Genomic DNA, 26946 nt, shown 5'->3' on the forward strand with positions numbered 1-26946 from the left:
CTGCATAAGGGCATAGACATTTTCGGCCAAGCTTTTCTCGCTGCCGATCGTTCTGGCACACTTCTTGGAGTCGCATGTTATATGGCCTAAAACTTGATTGTATGTCTTGGTGGGTCGTGGCGCGGTAATGGCCCAATACCCAATAATAAAAATAAATGGCTGCCTGAATTCGCGCGCAGCGCGAAAAAATTTTGAAAAAATTGCATGAATTTTCAAAATATACTCTATGATTTATGCTAATTCACGAAATAATTTTGGGCCCCCTTCGAGCTCGGCCCCCCCCCCAATTGGGGGGTTTGGGGTGCGGCAGTTACGGTGCTGCCAAGATGAAGGGATCAATTCTGATCTCGTCCCGGCTATAGGTTTTCAATCGTGTCAATATATTTTATTGCTTGGAATGGACGTATGTTCTGTTATCTCATATGTATGACATGTAAGTTGTGATGTGTGTACAACACGTAGTCGTTTGTTGCAAAAATTTTCTCGGAAAAACCAGCTTTCCGTTTGTGAATATTTAGTGACTCTCTGCTGTGAGCTTGACCCGCAATCACACAACATCACAAGCGATATATAAGTAGTCAGCGAATGATGCTTATTCAACCAATCAATGACATTGATATCGTCTTCTGATGTAAAAAATCGAACGGGCGTACGGGGTCAATCTTGACTTCATATCTTTACTGTATCATTAAAACCAAATCCGTGCGATTAAGGTGCTTGCTACTGCTGCATAACTTGTTGTTGTTTGTGGTATCGGTAGCGAGTATACAAACCCGTTGTACACTCTGCTCAATATCAATGTAGCAATACTCAGACTCCGAACACATTGTCCGGACTGGCTAAGACCGTTAAAGGCGTAAGCTTATATTCCTTGGTAAGTCCTCGTCGGAATTGTTCGCAAAGCGACGGAATGAATTGATTTTAAGCAATTATTATATCCTTTGATTACCGCGGTTGATACATTTAGCGACGTTTAAAACGCCAATATGTACTTCAGCATTGTGGCATTATGTTGACCGAGTCTTCGCTAGGTATCGTGAACATTAATATAGGCTATCACTTCATTGAAAGATAGGGTTGGAATTAGCAATATGACGTCACGTGACGTCACGAGGTTCACGTTCGTGTTCACACAGAACCTTTCAAAAAGGTTCGCGTTCACACGAACCTGAACCTTTCAGAGGTTCACACCATCCCTAGTATATACAATATACATGGTCTATTTAGAATCTACAAAAATGGAAAGACAATACAATGCGACAATACAACAGCTGAAAGATGCAAACTATCAAGGTAAAAAGCTTACATCGTAAATGTTGTTTGATTCAAAATATTAATATTATTATTATATTTGAAGATTCAATGCTCCGTGAAGCTTTTTCCTGTGCGGGTGGTACAGTTCCGTGACACAAAAATTCAAAATGCACTAACTTGCGTAGAATTTGTGATAGAAAGTGATTCGAAAGTTGAAGTTTCATCAACTATTCCTCATTACTGGTATATTTTCAAATTGGTCAAGTTGTTGTATGGTCAATTTGACAGATGGAATTTTGTGTAGCCGAACTCGCCAGAACATGTGATATACATGGAGATATAGTAGGCCTATATCGGTGTAAAATGCGCCCTGCAAACTCGCGTTTTCCCTCTTCAGCACTTAAATAACAACAACCTGATGCATCATTATCACATATTACGACCTTGGTCCGAACGTGGGGTTATGTAAGCCAGGGGTCGGCAATCCCCGGCACAGTGGCCCGCGAGATGATTTTCATGGCACGCCAAATGATTTGACGCATACCATATATTATAACCATGTTTGTTGCAAAAAGTGAAATAGAAGTTTTCGAAAAGCTCACAGGCGACCCCAAAACTATTTCGCAAATCAACGCAAATCAACATAAAATAGAGTCTTTTATGGCAGATTTAATTAATCATGGGGATTTTTGGCATCTTGATTTTGATGTGAGAACCACCCTCCCCCCCCCCCAAAAAAAATATATATATATATGTATAGGTCATATTTTTTAACAGCCTAATGTACAGAAATGAGTCAAAGGGTGCGTTCTAGGTGCGGTTTCGTGCCAAAAGTTTTCGAGTCTGATACTGAAAACACCTCACTACGAACGCAAGGCCTGTTTTCACTACCACTACGAACGGCAAGTGTTTTGGCAATTATTTTGAGGAACTGGTCACTTGGAACGGAGACGTGATTTTGACAACCGTGATTGCCAAACCGGCGTCGAAGCTATGTCGTTCGTAGTGCCGGCTGTGTTCCATGTGTGCGCTATTATAGAGATTGTAGTCAGACAGTATAGTTATAGTACGGTACTATAGTGTATTGGCGTTCTGTAGATAATAGTTATGGTAGGTTTTGATAGTCGGTGATATACAGATGGCTTGCTTGGTTATAGTAACGTTCTCAACTTTTTTACAGTAATTGAGTATTTACAATATGTGTGATTCGAAATTAAGCAATAAGTACCGGTAGTCAAAATCAATGCACGACAGAATCAGCATCCGTATATGTATGCGGCAATTGACATCCTGAGAGGAAGAACATCACGTTGTAAGAAGATTAATTGTGACACCGAGAATAAATGCCTGACAGAACAGTGTGTCTGTTCTAACAAGGTGAGCAAAATGTAAGCTATCAGAGGTGTTGCAGTAAAATTCTTGGTAATGTCCCTATCAGAAGCAATTGCTGCCAAGTGCCTTCCTAATAAATTGTCATTGAACAGTTATGAATTTAAATTGACTATAAAGTCACTGATCTGAAATGATTTATATCGTTCTTGCTCTAGCAGGCCTACTGATAATAAATTTTCAAAAATCCTCCGTCTGGCCAGTCTACTGTAAAATATTATCCTATTTATTCCAGAAACACAGCTCAGCAAGAATGGTTGTTGAACAAAGTTTTGGTCCCTCTGGCTATTGATCTTTAGAAGATGTGACGCTAGTCCGACCAACACAAGGCTGACAATTCTCCATACCAAGAGACCTGATTCAAGATCTGGATGCAGTTGATGTAGGCGGCGGCAACCACTTGGAAGAGATGCTGAAACTCGTTTAAATTTGGATACTGATGTAGCTGCAACGCTAGGTTTACATACGTTGCTTTAGTTGCCAATTTTCAAATCTCAATTGTCAATTTTTACAGATGAAACCTCACATCCTGTTTTGTGCGTGATGCTAAACATCATTGCGTCATCAGTATCTTTTACTCGTGAGACAAAATGGTAAAAAATCGGTTCGCTGAAAGATATGCTTTTTATTGAGCAGTTGTTGAAGAAGAACGTTTTCAGTATAGCATCATATAGGGTTCCATCATATTCGAGGATAGCTGCAACGAGGCTGTAAAAAAGGTACCGGTGGTAACTGGTAAGTATGACGACAAACAGGAAATTACTGTGCACCGTCCTTGACTCATGCCGTAATTTATCTGTTGCAGAACGTCCCGAGGCATGTGCAGTGCTGTAGTGTGCGCCGACTGCTGCCTAGAATTATACAAGTGGTCAAGAGTTATTGTCAAAGTAAAACTCAGTTTGTCATGGCTAATTAAAATAACTGATTGCGACGAGTTTTAATAGCACGACAATGGTTGTCGTGCTTGCATCAGTATCTCCATCATCTTGGCACTTACTAATTGATTGAAAACTAGTTTAACATTTCCAATTATCTTAAAAAGAATCTTCATGCGTGATGACTTCAAATAACCGCTGACTGATATAAGCCTACTCTTTCATTACTTAAAAAGTCATCCAACAATCTGGGCTTCCATATATATATTGATTTGCGGGAAACTGAGCTGCTAGCTAGAAAATGTCACCATTCTTTCGAATTGATGTAATCATACGTCGTATCTCAGGTTTGGACCAAGCTTTTACCAGCTGCATCACTTCCATTTCGCTCCAAATTGTACCCCTTGACATCTTTACACTGGTATAGCCTATTTTCAAATGTGTGAAATTAAAACACTCTCTGCAAAACATATATCATTACTATATAAACTATAGGGTACTCCAGGGTATACGGTGTAGGCCTATCCCTTCCTACAAACCACCATATGTAATGCATAGCATATACACAACTTTTTGCCATGACAAATCCACTCAATAGAACCATTATTCAATAACTGCCACCTCCATGACCAACATTGCTAATGTCGACACGCTCCTGCCACCTGAAACAGGTAGTTTCGCGTCAGCAACAAGCACGAAAACACACGTTCGTAGTAGCTTGCTAGCACGAAATTAATTTCGCGTTTCGCGCCACTACGAACGCCCTCCGTAGTCGAGCGAGACCCACTACGAACGATTGGGTTTTCGAGACCATCGGCGCGAAAACTACTAGTCGGAACGGGGTAATTTTGAAACCACTACCGAAATCACGTTCACTTCGAACGGTCGTGTTTTCGCGACTGGTTTTGAAATCATTTCGAAAACGTCACCTAGAACGCACCCTAAATGTATTAGCAATTATGAAACAACGGCAACCTAATATCGTATTGAACCGTTTGGATGCTTTCGTCTGGGAGTGTGTACGGCTGTACGCTGCAGTCTGTGGAACTTTGCCGACAAATGTAGTAGGGATGGTGTGAGCCTCTGAAACGTTCGGGTTCGTGTGGAAGCGAACCTTTTTGAAAGGTTCTTTGAGAACGCGAACGTGAACCTATGACGTCAGGTGGCGTCATATGGGTAGTTCCAACCCTATACATTCCTGTGAAACGATAAATAATGTACAGTCCACGATACCTAGCGACGATTCAGGCTACATTATGCCGCAATGCTTAAGTACATGGTGACTTTCTAAACGTCTCCAACTGTATCAACTGGGTCAATCAGAGGATATGATATTCCCATAAAATCAATATCTTCCGTCGCTTTGCCGACGATTTCGACGAGGGCTTGCAAGGGAATATAAGCTTACGCCTTGGCGGTCTATAGGCCACACCGGAAAATATATTCGGCGTCTGACTATTACTATATTGATATTGAGCGGAGTGCAAAACGCGTTTCTATACTTGCTACCGAACGAGTGAGTAACGAGAGAGTAACTCAAGAGCAAAAGAACCAGACAGCGTTGTTGCGTCCCAATGCCAATCTCCATAACAATGAAAAATTCGAGGCTGATTGTGGGGGTTCCAGGGCCACGAGCGGAATAAAATTTATAATTTCGTAATCAGTGCAGAGTCAGCTTTCGATTGATACCCGCTCTACCAAATTTAATGCTCGGCAAGCTGGTCAAAAATGACCGTCAAATTGCCTGTAGCCAAATCGAAGTTGTGACGTGAATCAATTTCACTGATGCGTGAAACTGAGGCGTGACACTATGATAAGACCATGTCGACCTATTTGTTTCGTTTGACCGTCTATGATTCACAATGAGCAGACAATGGGCCGTCTACAACGATAGGCCAATAAAGTAGGCTACAAGCTGTAAAATATCAAATGATAAGTTCACCGACAGTACAAAATCTACGATACAAACGAAATGCAGAGGTCAAACAAATTTTGACTTTGTAAACAATTTTGCCAAATTTTGACCTAACGCTACAATTTTGACAAAATTTTGACTTATTTTGACGTGTCAAAAATAATCGCCCTAATATTAACAAACTCATAGCATCAATATAAAAAATTTGGGGTTATAATTTTATGTAAAATGGTGTCTTACTTACGTCGGTGCTGATTAGCCCTGGTAAATACTAAACAGGACGATTTGATGACCAGGTGCCGATATCTTCCAAATTATTCCATTGCAGAATTCATGGATCTCAATGCGAATTTTCAGAAGCTCAAAGAAAATTATTCCAATGGTAGGTTTAGATTCAGTGCAGCATGTGAGTTGTAACTGCCTAAGTATTAATAACCTGTCCAAGAGCTCCGATATTTTGCCTGCAGGTGTCAAATCGATTCATTCCTTAAACCAGCGGTTCTCAACCTATTTTTACATCGTGGCCCCCTTTAAAAGTTTTGAAAGATCAATGGCCCCCCTGTTTTTTTAAACCTTTTGAAATAATTATGAAACGCTATTTTAATTTAAATGGTTGATTCTAATTATACAGCAACCGGTAGTTAAAATGATAAACTGATATACGTATAACGCACAATAAAAATGATGTTAGGAACACATGTTGGGAAACCCTGCCTTAAACGATCGAAAATATTGTTAGACCCAGTGCTGCCCTAGCTGCTAGTTCCAGTTGCATGTAATATTGTCTTTACGTCTATTTTTCCAGTTTACTACTATTCGAAATGATGTGTGTAAAATCTGTCACATCAAACTTCTTATTTTATAGGAAACTGATATTATTGTTTTGCAGCGATTATTGGAGTGCGATCTCTTATTTCTAGCAATTCGTCCGGAATCACAAGTTTTATCGAAGAAAACTATGTTCGCAGAGAATTGCTTGGTGACTATTGTCCTGATTTAGTTAGGCCTCTTTTACGGCGCAGTGTTGGGATCAAGTCACTACCGACGAGTCAATTCAATCGATTTTCGAAGGTGACTCGAGTCAAGTCAAGTCACTCGATTGTTGGAGGTGACTCGATTCAAGTCGAGTCAAGTCAAGTCAAGTCACGAGTCAAGTCACAATTCAAGTCAAGTAGCCTTTTCGAAGTATGGGGCATGATGACGTCATTGCATTTTGCTAGCTGTCTGAAATACAGATTGAGTGGTCATTGATTTGGAACCGATGAACGAATATAGAGTTAAATATACACGCAAAAAGGCGCTGTATCGCTCACATATACTCAGAACTGCTAAACCACAGATTATAGTTACCAGCCAAAATAGAGAACAGATACGAATTGATAGAATGCAATACATTACCCATTTACAAATCGATATGATGCAATTCGAGCCTGCGTCTATGGTTGAGGACTAAAACTATATTCGAATTCAATTTCAATAAAACAAGAGGTTTGGTTAAGGTAAAAACAGAGAATAATTACTTTACTATACTAGTTTACGACAACGTAAGCTGTAAGCTTCGATCACTTCGTTTGCGATCAATTTATTTGTGAGGGAACAATGGAGGCTCAGTCACGGTTACACCAGCGTTTCGCGAACAATCCGAACATATGCAAGATTCAGTGATTTTTATCGACACTGATTACTTGATGACTTGAAATTGACTCGTGAATTTTGCTCCGAGTCACGAGTCAATCCATATTTGTGATACGCCGAGTCAAGTCAAGTCACGTCATTTTAGCAAAGTGACTCGAGTCAAGTCAAGTCATTCGAAAAAGGTGACTCGAGTCATCCCAACACTGTTACTGCGTCGGTCCTGGCTTTGTTAAAAATGGCAACTGGATGGGAACAAATTTTACAAAACGATTGTATTTTTAAACAGTTGATGTATTTCACGTGAAATCGAATCCATCTTTTTTTTTGTTTTCAGGTACCTTTTATTCGTTCAACGTAACTAAAACACATATACATGTGTTTTGACACTGTCAGTAGCCTACCTGTCGCGTACAGTAATTTGCTAAATTACGAATTGACATTGCCCCTGGGTTGGGTCATCACGTGGAGGTGTTTTATCTATAACCTGAGATCGAGAAATATTCTGATGGCATCTTGGGATTCGGAAGAGATTCAAAAGCATCGTCGACCGTGCGCGAAACCATAAGGAAAATGCCACCCTAATACGTGCGCTAATCAATAAACTCGAGGGGAAATGCATTGCGTCTACTGAGCCGTATAAACAGATTAATATGTAGTATATTTTGTCGCAGAATTTGTTATTCCTAAACTATTTTTTCCGAATGAAAATGTCATAATTAGAAATTTGCATCAACAAACCTTTCCGAGGACTCAATTGATCTTGTGCAGGCTTTAGTAGAGAACCTACTAATAGTGTTATTACCAGCGATCTTTAACAGATATTGACATTTGCTGTTGACCTTAGGAACGGGCAACATTCGGCCCGCGACTTGATTTTGAGCGGCACACAGACGGTTTTCGGTCGATCCTAAATGATAATATGGCCGGCGATCACTGCCTTCCGCAATTCTCCACTCGACTTGCTTACTATGTCAATTATAGTGACTGTAGGTTATTCTTTCATTCTTTTTTCGGACACACATAGTTCTTTCTTTTCTTTGTGTCCGACATGCAGCCAGAGTCTAAAGAACCTGTACACAACTTTGATCGACCACAGATGGCTCATTGACTTCAACAGTTATTGAAGTACTACATTGCGTTACTAAAGTCATTGAATACTGCTCAGGTATCTATGTTTCAAACTTAAAGTTTACAATAAATACGATTAATCCTTGTATAGATCAGTATCAGTTTATTAATATTTTCATAATTTCAAAACACTACTGCGATACAATGAAATTGAAGGTTTCGAAACGAATTGGCAGTAGTCTTTGGAATCAGACACCCACCTTGAACTAGGCGAAGTAGAGAAGAGGAATGCGCACTGATGTATCGATTAAGGAATCCGGCCCGCCAAGCAGTGTTGGGATGACTCGAGTCATAACTTGACTCGAGTCACCTTTTTCGTATGACTTGACTTGACTCGAGTCACTTTGCTAAAATGACTTGACTTGACTTGACGTGTATCAGAAATGTGGATTGACTCGTGACTCGGAGCAGAATTCACGAGTCAATTTCAAGTCATCAAGTAATCGGTGTCGATAAAACTTCCTGTATCTTGCATATGTTCGGATTGTTCGCGAAACGCTGGTGTAACCCGTGAGACCACTCATTCAATTGTCGTGCGTTTTACTGAGCCTCCATTGTTCTCTCACAACTATATTGACCACAAACGAAGTGATCAAAGCTTACAGCTTACGCCGACGTAAACTAGTAGTAAAGTAATTGAATAGCAAAATATATATTTCTGGTATCTGCTCTTACCTTGAACCAGGAGCAGTCAACCCGTGAGTACACTTTTGAGCAGACCTGGGCAAAGTGCGGCCCGCGGGCCTAATGCGGCCCGCGAAGCCATTCTGTGCGGCCCGTGAAAGGTTGCTTCGAATTCTAAACATAAAACTTGCTTTTTGAATGACTAAAACCATAGTCTGTATCAAATGAACAGGAAATTCGTTTACTTTGAAGCCTGTTCATTAATATGCCACGATTAAGCTGCCTATATACCTCGCATGCCTAATCCAGATTCAAAATAAAGGCAATGCGGCAAAGTATGAGTAGCAATTGAAGTCACAAGAAATCGCTCTTTCCATATAGTTTAGTTCAAACCTTCGTTGCCATTGTCACTGTAACAATGTGACATTGCACATTATACGGCATGTGTTTCAAATTGTTACGTGATACGTTTCCAAATCCCTGATTTCCAAAACATGTCAATCAGTGCTCGCGATTACTATACGACCCATCATATCTATCACCCATAAAGGATTAACGAGCATGCCCAAAAAAAGAGAGCCGAAAACAGACATTCCAAGAAGGTTTAGGTTTAGACTAGAGCACTAAATATTTGTATACTGGAGTAAGTTGTAAACCCGTCCTTCTAGTTTTGCCGAGCATGTCGCCGAGATTAAGGATATAAGTAAACTAGGTCTAGTTAAACTGCACACTGCACGGAAGGTAGCGACCAACAAAACAAGCTTTGTACTATTGCATATACATTTCAGTGCAGTGGTTCTCGAACTGGGGGCGGTAAAGCATCAGAAGGATGGCGTGAAGCCGAAGTTTAATGATAAAAATTTTCGCGCCCCGCGCGATTTACCCCCAGCATATCGTTTTTGCTCTGTGTATTCTCCGAGTTTGATATTTCAGAATTCTCTCATCAGCAACCAAAACCTTCCATGCCATCAAAATATCCATGTGGATTTCCAGTGTTCTTGTTACACTTTTAAATATTTTGTAATATTATGATCAGGCGGACGCGAAATTGGTCACTATCATAAAGGAAGGCGTGCCTAAAAAAGCTTGAGAACCACTGTTTTAGAGTCTTAATAGAAAAACGTGCATAGGGGTTTAACATTGTTTACATATTCACTGAGCAGCATTTACTAACAATGCAATTTAGAAACAAAATTAAAATACGCTGGAGAATACAGCTAAAGAATTTCACTCGGCCCGCCAACGCATTTTCTATTTCTCATTTGGCCCGCGGAGGAAAATAATTTACTACCCTTGCTTTCGAGTGACCGCGACGTAATTCTCAAAATTAGCCAGATAATTTAGTGTGAACTTGCAAGGCCAACCAAAAGTGTTATTAGACTGACCGCAAAATTTGGGACATTGATGACTAAAATATGAGTTCCGACGCATTGGCGTAGCTATAGGACCCAGCCACATTTTCGCAGATCTTCGTTTATGACCATAAAGTATAATATTTCATGGCACATTTATTTGACTTGATATTTTTCTTAGCATTTCACGCAATTCATTGTCACTCGATTTCTTGCTTTTAATATTGGTGCCTACTCCTGGAAATTTAAAATACGCCCAATTTCAACAATTGAGTCTATAACTATATTTGCAATTATGAGAGAACGTTTCGTCCAACATGCGAATTCGCGTCTGCACTCGCAGAAAGATCGTTGGCGACGAAACCTTTTGCACAAATGACAAACGCATGTTCGGCGAAATCTTCGATATTGGGATATCCAAGCGCCAAATAATCCTGTACTTGCCAAATTGGAAAAGCGGTATACCGAGGTGACCGGAAACATATGCTTTGCGCGGCTAGGGTATGAATGTTCATATTGCTCATGCTCACAGAGTTTTGATGTCATTATTGTATCGATTGTAAATCTAGTTTTCATCGTTACCTAATCCAGTTCGCTCTAATCGGGCGATCATCCCCATTAAAGTGGTCCGCGCAACGGTTCGACAATCTCATGTGGCCCTTTGGCCGAAAGTTTGACCACCCCTGCCTCAACCAAAACTCTTGTTTTATTGAAATTGAATTCGACTATCGTTTATAACTTTATATACTCCTCAACCATTGGCGCAGGCTCGAATTATATCATATCAATACGGGTAATGTATTGCATCTAATCAATTCGTTTCTCTATTCTTTATTCTCCATTTAGGCTGGTAACCACAAACTGAAGCTATGCAATTACTTACGTAGTTTAACAGTACTACGTGTATGTGAGCGATACGGCGCCTTCTTGCGTGTATATTCAACTCTATATTCGTTCATCGGTTCAGAATCAATGACCACTCAATTTGTACTTCAGACAACTAGCAAAATGTATTGACGTAATCATGCCTCATACTTCAAAAAGGCAAATTGTTTTAAATTGTGACTTGACTCGTGACTTGACTTGACTCGACTTGACTCGAGTCACCTATAAAAATCGCGTGACTTGACTTGACTCGAGTCACCTTCGAAAATCGATTGACTTGACTTGATTCGAGTCAAAATATGCAATGACTCGAAATGACTCGTGACTCAAAGGTAGTCCCTTGATCCCAACACTGCCGCCAAGTACGTAACTTTCCCATATGCGGCCCTACGTCTGGAGAAGTTGCCCGCCTCTGTTCTAGTGGGAGTTGAACCTATTCACCGAGGCGTTCTGACTCGCCGCTATGAAACGCGATTACGATTACGGATGCACGGTATTACGATATTATGGTATTAATTATGGGATACGTTGCTTTTCAGAGTTGTGCGATTTCCTCTATGCGGGAAAGTGCTTTTTCCTAGTTATGCCAGGAACCGGTGTAACCAAACCCGATGCAGCAGCAGAATGTACAAAAAGGGGGAGTCACCTTGCTAATATATAGGCTACAGTAGGGTTGTCCAAAATTTGGAAAATCTTAAAAATACCCCGTGATTGTGTTTCATTCCATAGATTATTGATAAAAAATAACAATGAGCCCAAAAGAAGCTCACGGGAAAGCCGTTAAGATTTCGGCCAAAGCGTTTTAAAGTAGCTGCCCAGGAATGGGCGTGCCACCGACCATAGAACGGCGAGAAGACTAGTAACCAAATAACCACGGCTCCTGATTGGCTAATTGGCTATGCTTCAATGATCACCACAGCAACAACTTGCTGATTATGTGCTCAAGGAGTCTGCTACCGGTGGGGATTCTGAAATCGCGTTGTTGGTAGGTTGGCAGATGATGATTTAAGATTAATTCAGGACATGTTAAGGTACGAAATACATGATGAACAATCAACAGCTGCTTCACATAAACTTCTACAGCATGACTGCTTTGCTGTGAAGGAAACGGCTGTAGCCTACATGCCGTGTTTTCATCGAGGGAAAGCAAAGACGCTTATGCAAGTAGTGAACGAATTCCCCGTTTCAGAAGGGATCCATCATCAGTGAATACAAATATAAAGCTTGACCATGACACTATACTTTGTGTGAGCTTATTGGACTCAAGTTGTAGTATATAGTTGATATTTTGAATGCTCTAGGGATTGACTGAATCAGCCGGTTGTGCTTGGCAGTTATACTTACAGCAAATTGAATTCACATGTAAGTGTTGTCAAAGTCCTTAATGATGCTGCAGAAAAGAGGTGTAAAGTAAGCACAATGCTGGATATCATGTCCAAACTATGCTGGATACTATGCAGTATAGTCTGTGATTATCTTTACACCTATTTTCTGCGGGATCAATAGGGACTTTGACATACCACTTGGGCATAGCCTGTGCGAGTGTGCGTTATCATTAGGGACTTTAGCAACACTTACAAGTGAATTCAATTTACTGTAAGCATCTGATGAGTGCCAAGCATAACCCGCTGATTCAGCCGATTCCAATATAATTCAAAACGTCACCTATATATTACAGCTTGAGCCTAATAAGATCACACAAATTACGGTATCGTATCATTGATAAGCTTTATATTTGTGTTCACTGATGATGGATCCTTTCCAAACGGGGAATTCGTTTACCGCTTTCATAAGCGCCTTTGCTTTCCCTCGGTGAAAACACGGCATGTAGGCTACAGTCGTTTCCTTCCAATAAAGCAGTCATGCTGTAGAAGTTTTTGTGAAGCAGCTGTTGATTGTTCATCATGTATTTCGTACCTTAACATGTCCTGAATTAATCTTAAATCATCATCTGCCAACCTACCAACAACGCGATTTCAGAATCCCCACCGGTAGCAGACTCCTTGAGCACATAATCAGCAAGTTGTTGCTGTGGTGATCATTGAAGCATAGCCAATTAGCCAATCAGGAGCCGTGGTTATTTGATTACTAGTCTTCTCGCCGTTCTATGGTCGGTGGCACGCCCATTCTTGGGCAGCTACTTTAAAACGCTTTGGCCGAAATCTTAACGGCGTTCCCGTGAGCTTCTTTTGGGCTCATTGTTATTTTTTATCAATAATCTATGGAATGAGACACAATCACGGGGTATTTTTAAGATTTTCCAAATTTTGGACAACCCTAATATACAGCTATCTCCATTATCAGCAAGCGCAATCCTTAATTCGCATCAGAGGGCTGATTGGATACAATTACAATCACGTCTGGACGGGGATGACTGTGGATATAGGGGTATGTCTGAGACGTGCGGTGAGTGAATGCTAGTATAGTGAGGCAGTGCGTCACCTTTCGTTGGGATCAATGTTCCCTCTAATTTTTCACGAATCTGCGCAAACACACCAACTCACTGCGCGGTCTCTTGGACAACAGTGCGTGGCACCAGAAGTGCGTGTATCCATTCAAGCCACATGATTAGTGATAGAATCAAATGACAGCATTTACATTTCGTTTTATTACACGACACCAGATAATCACATTATGAGTGAAGAAGGGGAACTGCGCTCTAAACATGATGTGATCTCAACTTGAATTTAAGATGATAGCGTGCAGGCCTGTATGCGGACGCGCTAAATCAAACCGGCGACTATGCGCACATCAGATGTCAATAATCCATCAATTATGGCGTCATAGAGAAACGTTGTGCTGTTGATACTTTTCATCGGCGCTTCGGCAGAAGCGAGCACACACTACCAGCCTTTCCTTGACTTGTAAGGGTAGAAATGGGTTTATAGAATGCATACAAGTCAAGGAAAGGCTGGTAATGTGCGCTCGCTTCTGCCGAAGCGCCTATAGAAAGTATAAACAGCGCGATCGCACTTCGAAACACAAGCTCATTGCCCATTGCCGTAGCGCCAGATGAGCACTCTGAGTGTCGCCGCGCAGACGTTCCTTTGCTCCTGAGCTACTCTCTCGTTTCACCAGACAGCATTGTTGCGTCCCAATGCCAATCTCCATAACGATGAAAAATTTGAGGCTGATTGTGGGGGTTCCAGGGCCATGAGCGGAATAAAATTAATATTTTCGTAATCAGTACAGCGTCAGCTTTCGATTGATACCCAGTTTACCAAATTTAATGCTCGGCAAGCCGATCAAAAATACCGTCCAATTGCCTTTAGCCAAATGGTAAGTGTGACGTAGACCAATCTCACTGAGCTGTGAGATTTGATTGTGTCCACACCATATAGGACACTATGTTCACACTCTCACTCTCGCGGGCACTTGGTCCTGAGCTGCGCCGTATTATTCCAGATGGCATTGTTGCGTCACGATACCAAACTCCCTTACAATGCAACATTCGAGGCTGATTTTGGGAGATTCCCGGACCATGGTGAGAATTAAATTTATATTTTCGCAATCAGTACCGCGGTAGCTTTCGATTGATACCAATTTTATCAATTTCCGCTGTCGGTAAGATGGTCAAAAATTACCGTAAATTACCTTTGGCCAAATGGAAAGTGTGACGTAAATCAATCGCACTGAGCCGTGAGATTTGCTTGTGTTCATACCATTGTATAACACTATGGTGAAATGTATGCTCATTATAACGGCGTTTAAACTGCGGATAAATGTTGGCAAATCCTTGGTAGAGTAATGAATATGTACAGGAGTGACTTTTATTTTGCAGGCATACAGAAACACACTGTCTAATTCCGCTCTCCCATTTAAAAGACTATCATGAAACTAACACAAAAATTATTTTGTAAAAGAATATATGGCGCAAATACAATTTAATTTAGAGGAGAACGGAAATTTACTCGTCTGGTCGAGAAAGGAGATGGTGTTTCTCAGCGCACGTGTGACGAAATCTATGTCTTAAATGATGTCGCTTCGATTATCTGATTGTACTAATCACGGATTACAATTTATTGAGTCGTTTAAGCACTTTGTATGAGGTGGTCGCCATCCCGTAAATATAGTGCCTCCTCGTAACCCCGTAACTCGGCGCCTATGCTTACTACTATATGTAATGTATTTCGCTCTTGCTATTGTGTAATTGCGGTCAAAGCTCACAGCAGAGAGTTAGTAAAGATTGACTAACGGAAAGCTGAATATTCCAAGCAAACTTTCAAGTAAATAATTTTTGAAATTATCAAGGTGCATGCTAGTTTAGTGCTGGATCTGTTATCGTGCTTCCAGCGCCATGCAGAGAGTGCCCCGAAGTTGAAACGCAAAGAAATTCAACCAAAGATGTTATAATGAAGTAAAAATTGTAACACATGTATAAGGTTCATATGGCAGATCCTACCGAGGTTCGTTTGCGAATGAGAACGTCCAAATTTTCGAGATTCACACACAGAATGCGAACGTGAACCTCACGTTAACACCATCCCTACTTTATACTTTATAGCTATATGACGGTGACCATGGGGGAATACAAACAAGCAGTTTCATACTGTTTTAGAACATGGATCAGAGTCCTAAAAACTTTTATGCCTAGTCCTTTCCCGAAATAGTAAACATATACACAAGTTCACAGAAACTGTACAATGTCTACAGTGTACATGGTAGACGAGCTCAAAAATATGATTTCTTTTCTCGATAGGCAAGGAGACTCAAGCTATCTAACGGCGAATGGGCTCTATATCAATCATGGTCCCAGGGTAGACCATACACACCAGCCCGTATTGTAGTGGGAATTCACACAGATCTTTCTACTGCGTCGGTTGCGAATGGTATGTTCGATGAGAATCCAACTGTCCGTCTGATCGGAGGACTGTGCGAGAAAGACCTAAAAGGAACATTCAACTGATCGGAACATTATGTTACGCGGTGAATGATTGTGTTGAGAGGAGGATAGATAAGGATTTTCCATAATATGATTTTATCAGTGCGGAGGTGATCGAATATCATGCGTTCGATGTATTGAATTGAAGGCGAAAATGATCATATATATACCTCGCAAACAGGGATGCAACTCTCGCACCCGAGCCCCCGATTGGGGGGACAAGCTCGAATGGAGCCCGAAAATATTTCGTAAATCAACATAATGTATAAATAGTGTATTTGGGGGAAGATTTATTCAATCTGAATTTTTTTATTCTCGAGATTTAGTGTCATCGAATTTATTGTTTTCATTATAGTTTTATCCTTCCGAAAATACATGAAATAAAAATGAAAAATACGCATAATTTACATAAATGAGTCCGACTGCATTCGAAATTCTGAGAGAAAGGTAATTTCCTAATACCGCAGATAGCTGTGCAGGTAATTTAGTTGATAGGCGTGAAGCCTGCGGGTTCGGTACTATTAGGCACCTGTCGTTTCCTCACCGCGACACGCCGAACATAGGAAATTTCGACGAACATGCAACTTTCACAAAGTGCACAAGGTCCGGGGCGGACAAAGACCAGCGTTTTAGCAGGGCATGCCAAAGTGCTGTCATAAATGTGAGTCATCCAAGATATGGACTATCTAAATAAAGCAGGGCCGGCCAACCCGTGGCCCGCGAGAAGATTATGAGTGGCCCGCAAGGTAATTTCCGAAATTAGTGATATTATCAAAAATGGACTGCATAGATTGTGAACTGGCAAGGCCAACCAAACATTTGATTAGTCTGGACGCAACACTTGAGATGTGATGACTAAAATATCAGTTCCGACGCATTGACAGATCCATGAGCCAGTCACATTTTGGTAGATCTTCGTACACCACAATAAAGCAGAATAATTTGCGATTGATTTAACAAAAGTAAAAAAATTCTACACGCTTCGCGCAACATGTTTTCTCTCGATTTTTTGCTTAAAATATTGTTACCCCTTTGTGAAAATGAAAGAACGCCTAATAATGTAGCAGATTGAGTCTAACTGTATTCGCGATTACGAGACAAAGTGTCGTTCAACATATGCGACCTTGCGTTTTCGCTCCGCAGAAAGACAATATTATTGACCTATGAACTTCGAAAAATTTTCACGCTTAGCGCGGCTAGTGGGCCGCGCAATAGTTCGTCAATCGAATGTGGCCCTTTGACTGAAAAGGTTGGCCACCCCCGAACTAAAGTCTAAACAGAGTATGTCATAAATAGCGAGTCATTTATATTATAAACTATCTGAACATAACAGTGTCGGAAACTATCATTTTTCTCATTTTCATAAATTAATCAAATTTCGGCTTTCGTTAATGACATCACGGTAAGCATACAACAGCAACAGATGAAATATTGTTGTTGAAATCATCTATCATGGAACCTGGGTTGTTGTAATACAGAATGAGTAAGTTTTCTGTGAACTTAAATCCAGTGGTTCTCCATCTTCTTTCGATCCGGACCTTTTTTCGCCCCATATATTTATATGTGGATGCAACTATTTAGTCGGTAGCAGTTATCATCCTTTTATACCACTCTTCGTTTAAAGATTGTGATTAGTACCCATTAGACCCCTAAAATTGCACAGGTCTACAGATTTTAAAAGAAAATTTGCCCGAAAAATTTTAATGATTGATTTAGGCCAGGGGTTCTCAAAGGGTGGGCCCTGGCCCACCGGTGGGCCACAGAGCATTTTGAGGTGGGCCACAGAGCCATTTAGAAAATTTCAGAATTAATGTATGTTTATTTATATTTCTTATGTTATTCGCTAACAATATATTCCTATTATCTAATTATACATAGGCTACGTAAAGCTTTTCATCCGACCCTGATTAGACGTAGTGGCACGCATGAAGTCAGCATGTAGGCCTACAAATCGAAAACGTTAGGGAGAAACGGTGGCTTATTTTTCTACTGGCTATGACAACCTACGGCTAACAGCAACTATAAAAATTTCAAGCGTATAATAAAATAACTGGAAGATAATACTGAAGTAACCAAGTATTCCGACAGGGTCATATGTCGTATTCGGTTGAAAGGGGTATGCAATGAACTTGCAATGAAGTGTAATTGATGTACAGATTTACTGTACTTAGGCAGGCCGTATTATTGCAAGCTAAACATAGCCATGATTGCAAATTATTAGCAACTTCTGGCGGAGGTATACTGTACCACCGCAACAACGAATCTTAATGGATTGAGGATTTATCGGAGCGCATTGATCTTTGAAGTCGGTTTAAAATGTCCGGCCTGGAAATCATTGTACATACTGAAAGAGTCACAGGAATTGATTGTATCATTGGATTGAATATTCTGACATCGCAACTTCAGTTGTTTTGGTACAAGACATGCAAAGTAGGCCTACATCATGCATATTGAAAAATGTTTCTCCACTTCTCTGTAGTACCCCATTCACCAATGAATTGTTCGATGCTGGCCCAGAATGAATATAATATTCCCCACAATAGTATCACTAAAGTCCCAATCACACAGTGCGGGGATCTGATCATTGTGTTTCGCGACGTGAATGGAGCAGCGGACGAAAATCATATACTTAGGAGTTTTAGCTTATGATCTACCAGGGCCGTAACTGCCGCACCCACATCCCCAATTGGGGGAGCTCGGAGGGGCCCAAAATTATTTCGTTGGTCGTTTGCTGAACGATATTTATTCAACTTGATTTTGTTTTTCGCGGTTCGCGCGATTTCATATACCGGGAGATCGAGATTTAAATATCATCAGTTAGAGAAAAATGCGCATATTTTAGAGAAATAGCCATATCGGCGCTGTCCGTGACCACGAATTAAACCGGATTATGACTCCAAGATATCAGGTGGGCCACAGCACATTTTTAAATCAGAAAATGGTCCACGGCCAAGAAAGGGCTGAGAACCCCTGATTTAGGCTAATTTTATGTTGCTGAATCCGATTCTGTCCTCAGAATTTCTCTATCACGTTAAATTTTTTCGGTATGTATTTTTCTCATTTCCATAGATTAATCACATTTCGGCTTCCGTTAGTGACATTACGGTCAGGGTACAACAGCAAGAGATCAAGCATTGTTATTGAAATCATCTATAATGATGAAACCTGGGTTGTTGTAAAACAGATGAACTGAGTTTTCGGTGAACTTGAATCCAGTGGTTCTCTATCTTCTTTCGATCAAGACCTCTGTACGGCCCATAAATATATATTTGGATGCAACTATTTAGTCTGTAGCAGGTACCATCTTTTTATACCGCGTTTAAAGATTGTGATTAGTAGCTCCGTACCTAATTTAGTTCCCTACGTTATCTATCTTTATACATCTGTCCTGCAGACTTAATCGGTCAATGCATTTTGTGACAGCACACTGCTTTTTCGTAAAACGTAAAAGTTTGCAAACAATAAACATTGTAATGATGATATATTATGTAGAAGAGAATGGTTCACTCTGGTACATGTTCTAAATATGTGGCCCTATATAAGCTTGTTTTGAAACATCAAATGAAACAGGATGTCTGCTTTTCCAAAGAAAAAAGTGCTTATCATGATAACTTGAAAGAATTTATCATCATTAATCTTCGATTGTACTTATCATGCTAAACTTCTTCTCCAGTTTCCATATACTGTCAAATTTTATCGCAATCAAGGAAAGCTGTTCCTCAACTGTTTTTTCTTTTGGTTTATTGCCATGTGTGTAGTAAATTTGGAGGCATTATCTTACTATAGGATAGAAAGAGTATGAGAACCAGGACAGATCCTACAATGCCATCGTGCTCCTGCCCAACACGACATCAATAGACGCTAATCCCCCATCAGCATAAAACGGGATCCGGGTGGACTTAACAACCTATGGAGATATATTCAAAATAGCTACTCTTAAAACAGCGAGTTTTATAAAAGCGAATTATCATGGGTAGTCGGTAAGTCATATTAGCCTTATATTTTCAATGGGATGTCCCAAAGAGTCATATAACAAATATAACGAACATTTGACGGCTCGAGACGAATTTGCAGTTCGCTGCATCGCATTCGACACGTGCGCCATATATATTCATTGCTTAAATCGGATGTCATGTTATAGCACCGGCACTCGGTGGACACCTTTTGGAATCGGGACATTGTCGGTTGAATTCTCATCTTTATCGTATAAAGTGCCACGAAGATGGCCTTTGACACACGTGCATGGTAGAAGAGACAGTCGAACACCTCCTGCTAGTGTGCCCGGTAGGCTATACATGCTTTCCAGAGAGAATATTTGGAGAGTGCGGCTGGACCAGGGGTGGCCAACCTTTTTGCCATTCACGGCCGGATTTCGACTACTCATGTAGCCTATACGGCCGCATTCCAGGGCGTATAGTCGTAATGAATTAGCTGGACGCCAAATACCCATGTTAAACTGTCTGTGACTCTATGTACATTTCCGCTACACTCTGGACTAATCTATTTAAAGATATAGGCTCACTATACGCACCGAAATCGCGAGTGGACAGTGGTCAAGCTGTAGGTTTGTCGATAGTCACGCGAAGCGCGAAAAGTTTTACAGATTCACTGATGAATTTCGTCATTAATATTAGTAGTTTTGCATATTACTATCAAACTTTTATCCTTTCTCAGCACATGTGATCTGATTCACCGATAGAGTTGATGGAGGTAGTGTTTTCGAAATTCTAGGGCAAGTAATAAGTGATGATGCATCTTCGGCTGGGCCAATTGTTATTAGTCACTTTGTTGCATGCTGATATTTCGTTACCTACCATCAGCATTGTCGGTATAGGGAGGAGCACACGATTCCGAGTTGGTATTTCTATATGAGGCATCATTTTCCTCATATATTCGCATCTGTACTGTGGGCATCTGATTGCAAACGACGCTACTATATTAAAATCAAAAAACGACGTCACATTGAATCGCGCGAAGCGCGAATAAAATTTTAGGATTAATTAAAATCTCTCGAGAAACTGGGATTAACTTCGTAAAATTCAAATTGCATGTCGACGGCCGCCAACGCATACTTATTGAATTATGTGTCCACGGCCGCACAAATTTCCTCCTACGGCCACAGGTTGCCCCCTCCCCATGGCCAACGTAACCATGTCGACATGACAGTAAGGGCCCTACTATCCTACCCATATACAATTCAGCCTTGTTATTAAATTCGTATTAGTCACCTGACCAAGTGCACAAGACTTTAGTAGTCACTAGTCAAGCACCATTAACCCCACATACAACAACTGGACTCCTTATTATCAAGCCACGTAGACTAGTCGGTTTCCATGGCTTCTTGGTGCAATCTGCGCATATCGCGACCTCACCATCACAATTCACTATTTCAACTAAAAATACAACAGCTCCAAATTTTATTTTTATGTTCTCGCAAATAAATTGTACGTTGGCGAAAGAGTCTTGATTTGAAAGTCGAATTCGTATCTGGAGTATCATAAGATAATAATCATTACACTGAGCAACAATTTCTAACGAAAAATTCGCTGACTTTGATTATGCACTTGATTTAGGCTAATTTTGGTGTGCTGATTCCAAAAATGCGGCTGGTTTTCTTCTATCACGCCACGCCAAGAAATCCACACTTCGGCAATATAATATGTTTTATAACTAAGGGGTCAATTGAATTATTAGGTAACAAGGTACTGGTATCGATATAGGCTGATGCTTTCAGCGATTTTAGGTTAGAGGATGCAATATTAATCCGATGATATTTAGGCACATATTTGATGCAAACTGCAGAATATGGCAAGAAAAATGAACATTACATTTACTATCAGCTATAGGTCCAATACCCCATTCAGCTTATCCAGTGTGATTTGAAATTGTTTCATTGTGGCACAGCTCGAATTATCCACTATGCAATTAACATGAAAGAACGATTTGCTAAATAAGCCTATCCTTCCTTTTTCAAGTTTTTATAACATAGACTCTCGAATATCCTAAAATGTATGAATCATTCAAATATGGCAGATTTCCAATCCTGTATAATAAAAATGTAGATAAAAAATCCAAGTGTAGCTCTCGTGTATGAGTCAGCAACTAATAAAGAGATTGAACTTACTGATTTTGTCATTGCACACTATCCTGATTACAAGCACACACACTCTTACTACTAATAGACATTGGTCATAAATGGAATTTAGTTAAGTAGTCAAAGACCATAGCCTATGTCTAGTCTACATGTACTTAATCAAGTATTCAAGGATTGGGACTTGCAGTCTTTCTTCATCATTTGTTCGACCCAAACAGCTAAGCTACACTACAAATATTTTTAATTTTGTCAAGTGGGAAGCATCGTTTGGTCATAGTTACATCATTTTTACAAAACCATCCAATGCATTTGCTCTGTCACAGTATCATGGTATAATTCCAAAAATTGCATCAATTTTGACTGCATCGCGAAAACGCATATTGCGATTTTCTTCCCCTGTGCAACTGAGTTGTAATTTGCAAGTATTGTCTAATTTTATCTATATCAGGGGTAGGCAACTTTTTCGGCCAAAGGGACACATGAGATTTACGAACCATTGCGCGGGCAACTGGAATGTTGATAATCTTTTTTTAGTCGTCCGATAGGAGCGAACCGAATTAAGTAACATTGCAAACAAGACTTATATTAATATGCTCTAAAATTGATAACAATATGTCATGCAACTGTGCAGTGCGCAATCAGACCCTGGTCGCGCGAAGCGCGAAATTTGTTTGCAAGATAATGACTGAATTATATCAATAAATATGTTGCGAACAAACATTGGGGGTCGCATCTGTATACCACTGGGCTCATTTGGCAAGGACAGGATTATTCGACGTTTAGGCATAGCAAAATCGACGGTATCAGTGAACGTGCCTCTATCATTTTGTGCAAATGTTTTGTCGACGATCTCGCTGCGAGTGCACAAGCGAAGGGGGCTCAAATACTGAATGCAAGAAATCTAGTGACATTGAATCATGCGAAGTACCGAGAAAAATTTCAAGTCAAATAAATCTGCTATGAAATATTTTACTTTATGGTCATATACGAAGATCTGAGATAAATGTGGCTGGCCCCTGGATACGTCAATGCGTCAGAACTGTTGTTTTAGTCATCATCAAATTTCGCGGTCCTGCTAATCAAATTTTGGTTGGCCTTGCCATTGTTCCTGATGTCATAAATAATTTCGAGGATTATCTCGCAGGCCACACCTAACCTTCTCGTGTGCCAAATTTGGCCTGCGTGCCACGGGCTGGCCGCACCTGATCTGTATGGTTATTAATAACAGTGATTGGTGGTAGATAAAAAATCTATTGAAAATTTTTTGAAAGCAAATGTTTTCATTATAGAGAAGTTAGAGTCGGAGTCGGAGTCGGAGTCGAAGTCAGGTTGATTCTCACAAACTCCGACTCCGCCTCCAGTCAGTATTTTCCCCACGACTCCGACTCCGACTCCGACTCCAGCTATTATAGTTTCCACGACTCCAACTCCATCAAGCGAAAATTACCCAGACTCCGACTTCGACTCCACCGACTCCGACGCCGACTCCATAGCCCTGCTTTTAGCATCCTTGCGAATTAAAAAATATTACTTGGCAAGAGAGAGAAAATATCTCTTTCGATCATGAGAAACGGCGTTTTCATCGTAGGGCTACTTTCGGTAGCTTTGTGTATTGTCGTGCTAATGGCATTGGTATGATACTGTTACCGTGGGTTACTGGAGGAGTTAGGAATCCCGATTTACAGCTCAAGTGAATGGCGAATGTCTATTGGTAGCTCAAAAAGGATCCTGAAGTGTGGCATTCTCCAAAATGGCAACGTCTTAGGTGCAGTAACAATTGCACACTCAGTTCGTCTTCGTGAATAATACAGAAACATTGAGAATAATACAGAAACATTGAATTGTTGCAATATCACAAGCACGATTGGATCATATGTATTTGTCAGCTTTGAAATATTGTGCTTTCGTAATGGCCAGACCATAAGGAAGCACATGTAACCCACTGCCACTGCCATATGTTTATGTCGGACAACAGACACTCAAAAAAGCTAAAGTATCTAAATAATTTCCCGGAAAACCATGGTATAGTCAGCGATGGGCAAGGAGAAAGTATCGCCGAATATCTGAAGATGATGTGGCTAAGATACCAGAGTAGATTGGAGTTTACATAGGGCCTATGTTAGCTAACAATTGCTCGAGTATCAAACGAGACAACCCACAGAATAACGAGTTCACTCTTGTTAAAGAGCACATCGCTGCACTGACGTTAAGTTTTTAAAACGTGGTTGCTAACTGTGTGGCCTGTTTTGTCTCGATTTTGCATTCTTGCGGTCCGCGGTCTTTACGAAATTTGAAAAATGGCGCGCGACCTGTTTTGAGATGGCGATTCTCTCTTTTGACATGAAATCAGAAGTCACATCTGGTCAGAACTATGCAAAAATATCCGAAGAAGAAGTTACAACTATCCGAAACTATCCGAAACAAAATCTGCAATAGAATCCGAATCCGATCCGACTGTCTCAAAATTGTCCAAAATCCGGTCCGCTAAATGCTCATCACTGTTGCATACCTCATAAAATTGCTCACCTTCTATCAGACATGGGGTAATCGGGATTAGTAATCGTAATCGATTACGACGATTACAGCATTTTGAAGTAATCGTAATCGCAATCGATTACATTCGAAAAAAATCCGAAGTCATCGTAATCGACTACTTCCCATATCTTATCGATTTCTTTGTGAAAGAACGATTACTTTTTGTTTGTACAAGGACTATGACATAAACTGAATATTCGTGAACAAGAATGAGATAACATACCACGTTAGCGATAGCACAAACATCTGATTTTCAAACGCCACTACTCATTGTTACGTCAGAAGCATTAGCTCCGCTCGTCATTGCGTCTGAAGTATCCACACATAGTAAACAGGCATGCGTTGGACATTGTAGTATGATTGTAAGAACACCCCCCGTGGTGTATATCAGGTTATCAATACACTACAGAAGCCCCTACCTCGCAGCAGGATATTGATCACCACTCTGCCTATAGTTTCAAATAGTAACTTATGTATTGATGTTTGGTCGTGCTCAGTTAAACGCAGTTTCAACGTTGCTGCTTGGCGAGCAGTAGGCATACGTACGCGCACGTAGGCTACACCTGACAAAAATTCGGAATTTTGTACTCGTCGAATAAAACATTGCAGTTTCCACAACGAAGCATTACAAATAAACAGCTGCTGATATATATCATAGCTAGGGCCAGTGTTGGGATGACTCGAGTCATGACTTGACTCGAGTCAGACTCGAGTCACTTTTTCGTATGACTTGACTTGACTCGAGTCACTTTGCTAAAATGACTTGACTTGACTTGACTCGGCGTATCAGAAATGTGGATTGACTCGTGGCTCGGAGCAAAATTCACGAGTCAATTTCAAGTCATCAAGTAATCGGTGTCGATAAAAATCACTATAACTTACATATGTTCGGATTGTTCGCGCAACGCTGGTGTAACTCGTGAGAGCGACCAATCATTCAATGATCGTGCGTTTTACTGAACCTCCATTGTTGTCTCTCAAATATATTGATCGCAAACGAAGTGATCGAAGCTGACAGCATATGTTGTCGTAAACTATAGTATAGTAAAGTAATTCAATAGCAAAATGTATATATCTGTTCTGTGTTCTTAACTTAACCAAACCCTTGTTTTATTGAAATTGAATTCGCAAATAGTTTATATAGTCCTCAACCATTGGCGCAGGCTCGAATTGTATCATATCAATTTGCAAAAGGGTAATGTATTGCATCTTATCTATTCGTTGCTCTATTCTCTATTTTGGCTGGTACTATAAACTGAGGCTGTGCAATTACTTACGTAGTTTAGTAGTTCTACTTGTATGTGAGCGATACAGCGCCTTACTTGCGTGTATATTTAACTCTATATTCGTTCATCGGTTCAAAATCAATGACCACACAGTCTGTATTTCAGACAGCTAGCAAAATACAATGACGTAATCACGCCTCATACCTCGAAAAGGCAATTTGACTTGAATTGTGACTTGACTCGTGACTTGACTTGACTCGAGTCACCCCCGAAAATCGACTGACTTGACTTGACTCGAGTCACCTTCGAAAACCGATTGACTTGACTTGACTCGAGTCAAAATGTGCAATGACTCGAATTGACTCGTCACTCGAAGGTAGTGACTTGATCCCAACACTGACTAGGGCTGGGCACATTGATTCGAGTACTCGAATCTGAATCAAGTATTAATATTAACGATTCGAGTCGAGTAGAAAAGACGATTTTTTCGAGTACTGAAATTATACGCTCCACACCACTGAAAGTTAAATTATCAACGAGAATTATAGGTTCGATATTAATTTTCACTGTTAAAGCCTTGAAACCTTGATTGGCGGTATCGTAGCATACGAAACATATAGTACAAAGCTACCAAGGTTACTGGACGTAGCACATTTCTGAAGTCATGATTATCCCACAACATTGTCACCAAGTGGAATGCAATCGGTACGGTCGAAAAATGCCCAAATATCTTTTATGTGATGAATGAAAGACATTTTATTGTTTGTGGTGGCTTATACGGTACATATTTGAACTTTGACTTCATACATCATGTTATGACGTCATAATGAGTGATACTCGGTTACTGGACTCGACTCGAAGCATATTACGTGATTCAGAATCGAATCACTCAGGTACTCGATTTTGCCCAGCCCTAATCATAACCGAGCCGTGCTTAGCCGTTTCTCGTAACAGCAGCTCGCAGTATCTGTATTAAGTTGAAGGCAGAATTTTTATGTTCACTATATCTTATTCTCAGTGGTGGCTTTTGGGGTGGGCGAGGTGGGCGGTCGCCCGGGACCCCCGCTGGTCGAACCCCACTACATCTTGTGTAGTGTGAACTGATTATTGCGACGACCGACGGGTTACCACTTACTCCCGCCGTTTATCTAT

General features: G+C 40.5%; 1 protein-coding gene and 2 long non-coding RNA genes across 5 annotated transcripts in view; 2 read left to right on the plus strand and 1 right to left on the minus strand.

The window, feature by feature from the left end:
- Window positions 1–1226: 1226 nt before the first annotated feature.
- Window positions 1227–26946, plus strand: part of LOC145458091 (uncharacterized) — a 43433-nt gene continuing 17713 nt past the window's right edge. The window contains exons 1-3 of one of the 3 annotated variants that reach the window (XR_013921068.1): window positions 1227–1293; window positions 5762–6412; window positions 11597–11717. Coding sequence is in view for 1 of the 3 variants with exons in the window: in XM_080336407.1 (XP_080192533.1) it covers window positions 1239–1293; window positions 5762–5815; window positions 6323–6412 (199 nt within the window). In the remaining 2 variants the exon portion in view is untranslated. Of the gene's footprint in view, window positions 1294–5328; window positions 6413–11596; window positions 11718–26946 lie in introns of those variants that run through there. The other 2 variants (XM_080336407.1, XR_013921067.1) reach the window with 2 other exon arrangements.
- Window positions 3249–4459, minus strand: LOC145457883 (uncharacterized). The gene is made up of 2 exons (XR_013920996.1): window positions 3854–4459; window positions 3249–3494 (listed from the first exon to the last, which is right to left on the minus strand). It is a non-coding gene; the product is annotated as an uncharacterized LOC145457883 (long non-coding RNA).
- On the plus strand, window positions 13344–16342 carry LOC145458094 (uncharacterized). The gene is made up of 2 exons (XR_013921069.1): window positions 13344–13445; window positions 15757–16342. It is a non-coding gene; the product is annotated as an uncharacterized LOC145458094 (long non-coding RNA).

The sequence above is a fragment of the Botryllus schlosseri genome, chromosome 15, assembly GCF_051294905.1.
Source record: "Botryllus schlosseri isolate E-star chromosome 15, Bs_hap1, whole genome shotgun sequence".
In the NCBI taxonomy this organism is placed as follows: Eukaryota; Metazoa; Chordata; class Ascidiacea; order Stolidobranchia; family Styelidae; genus Botryllus; species Botryllus schlosseri.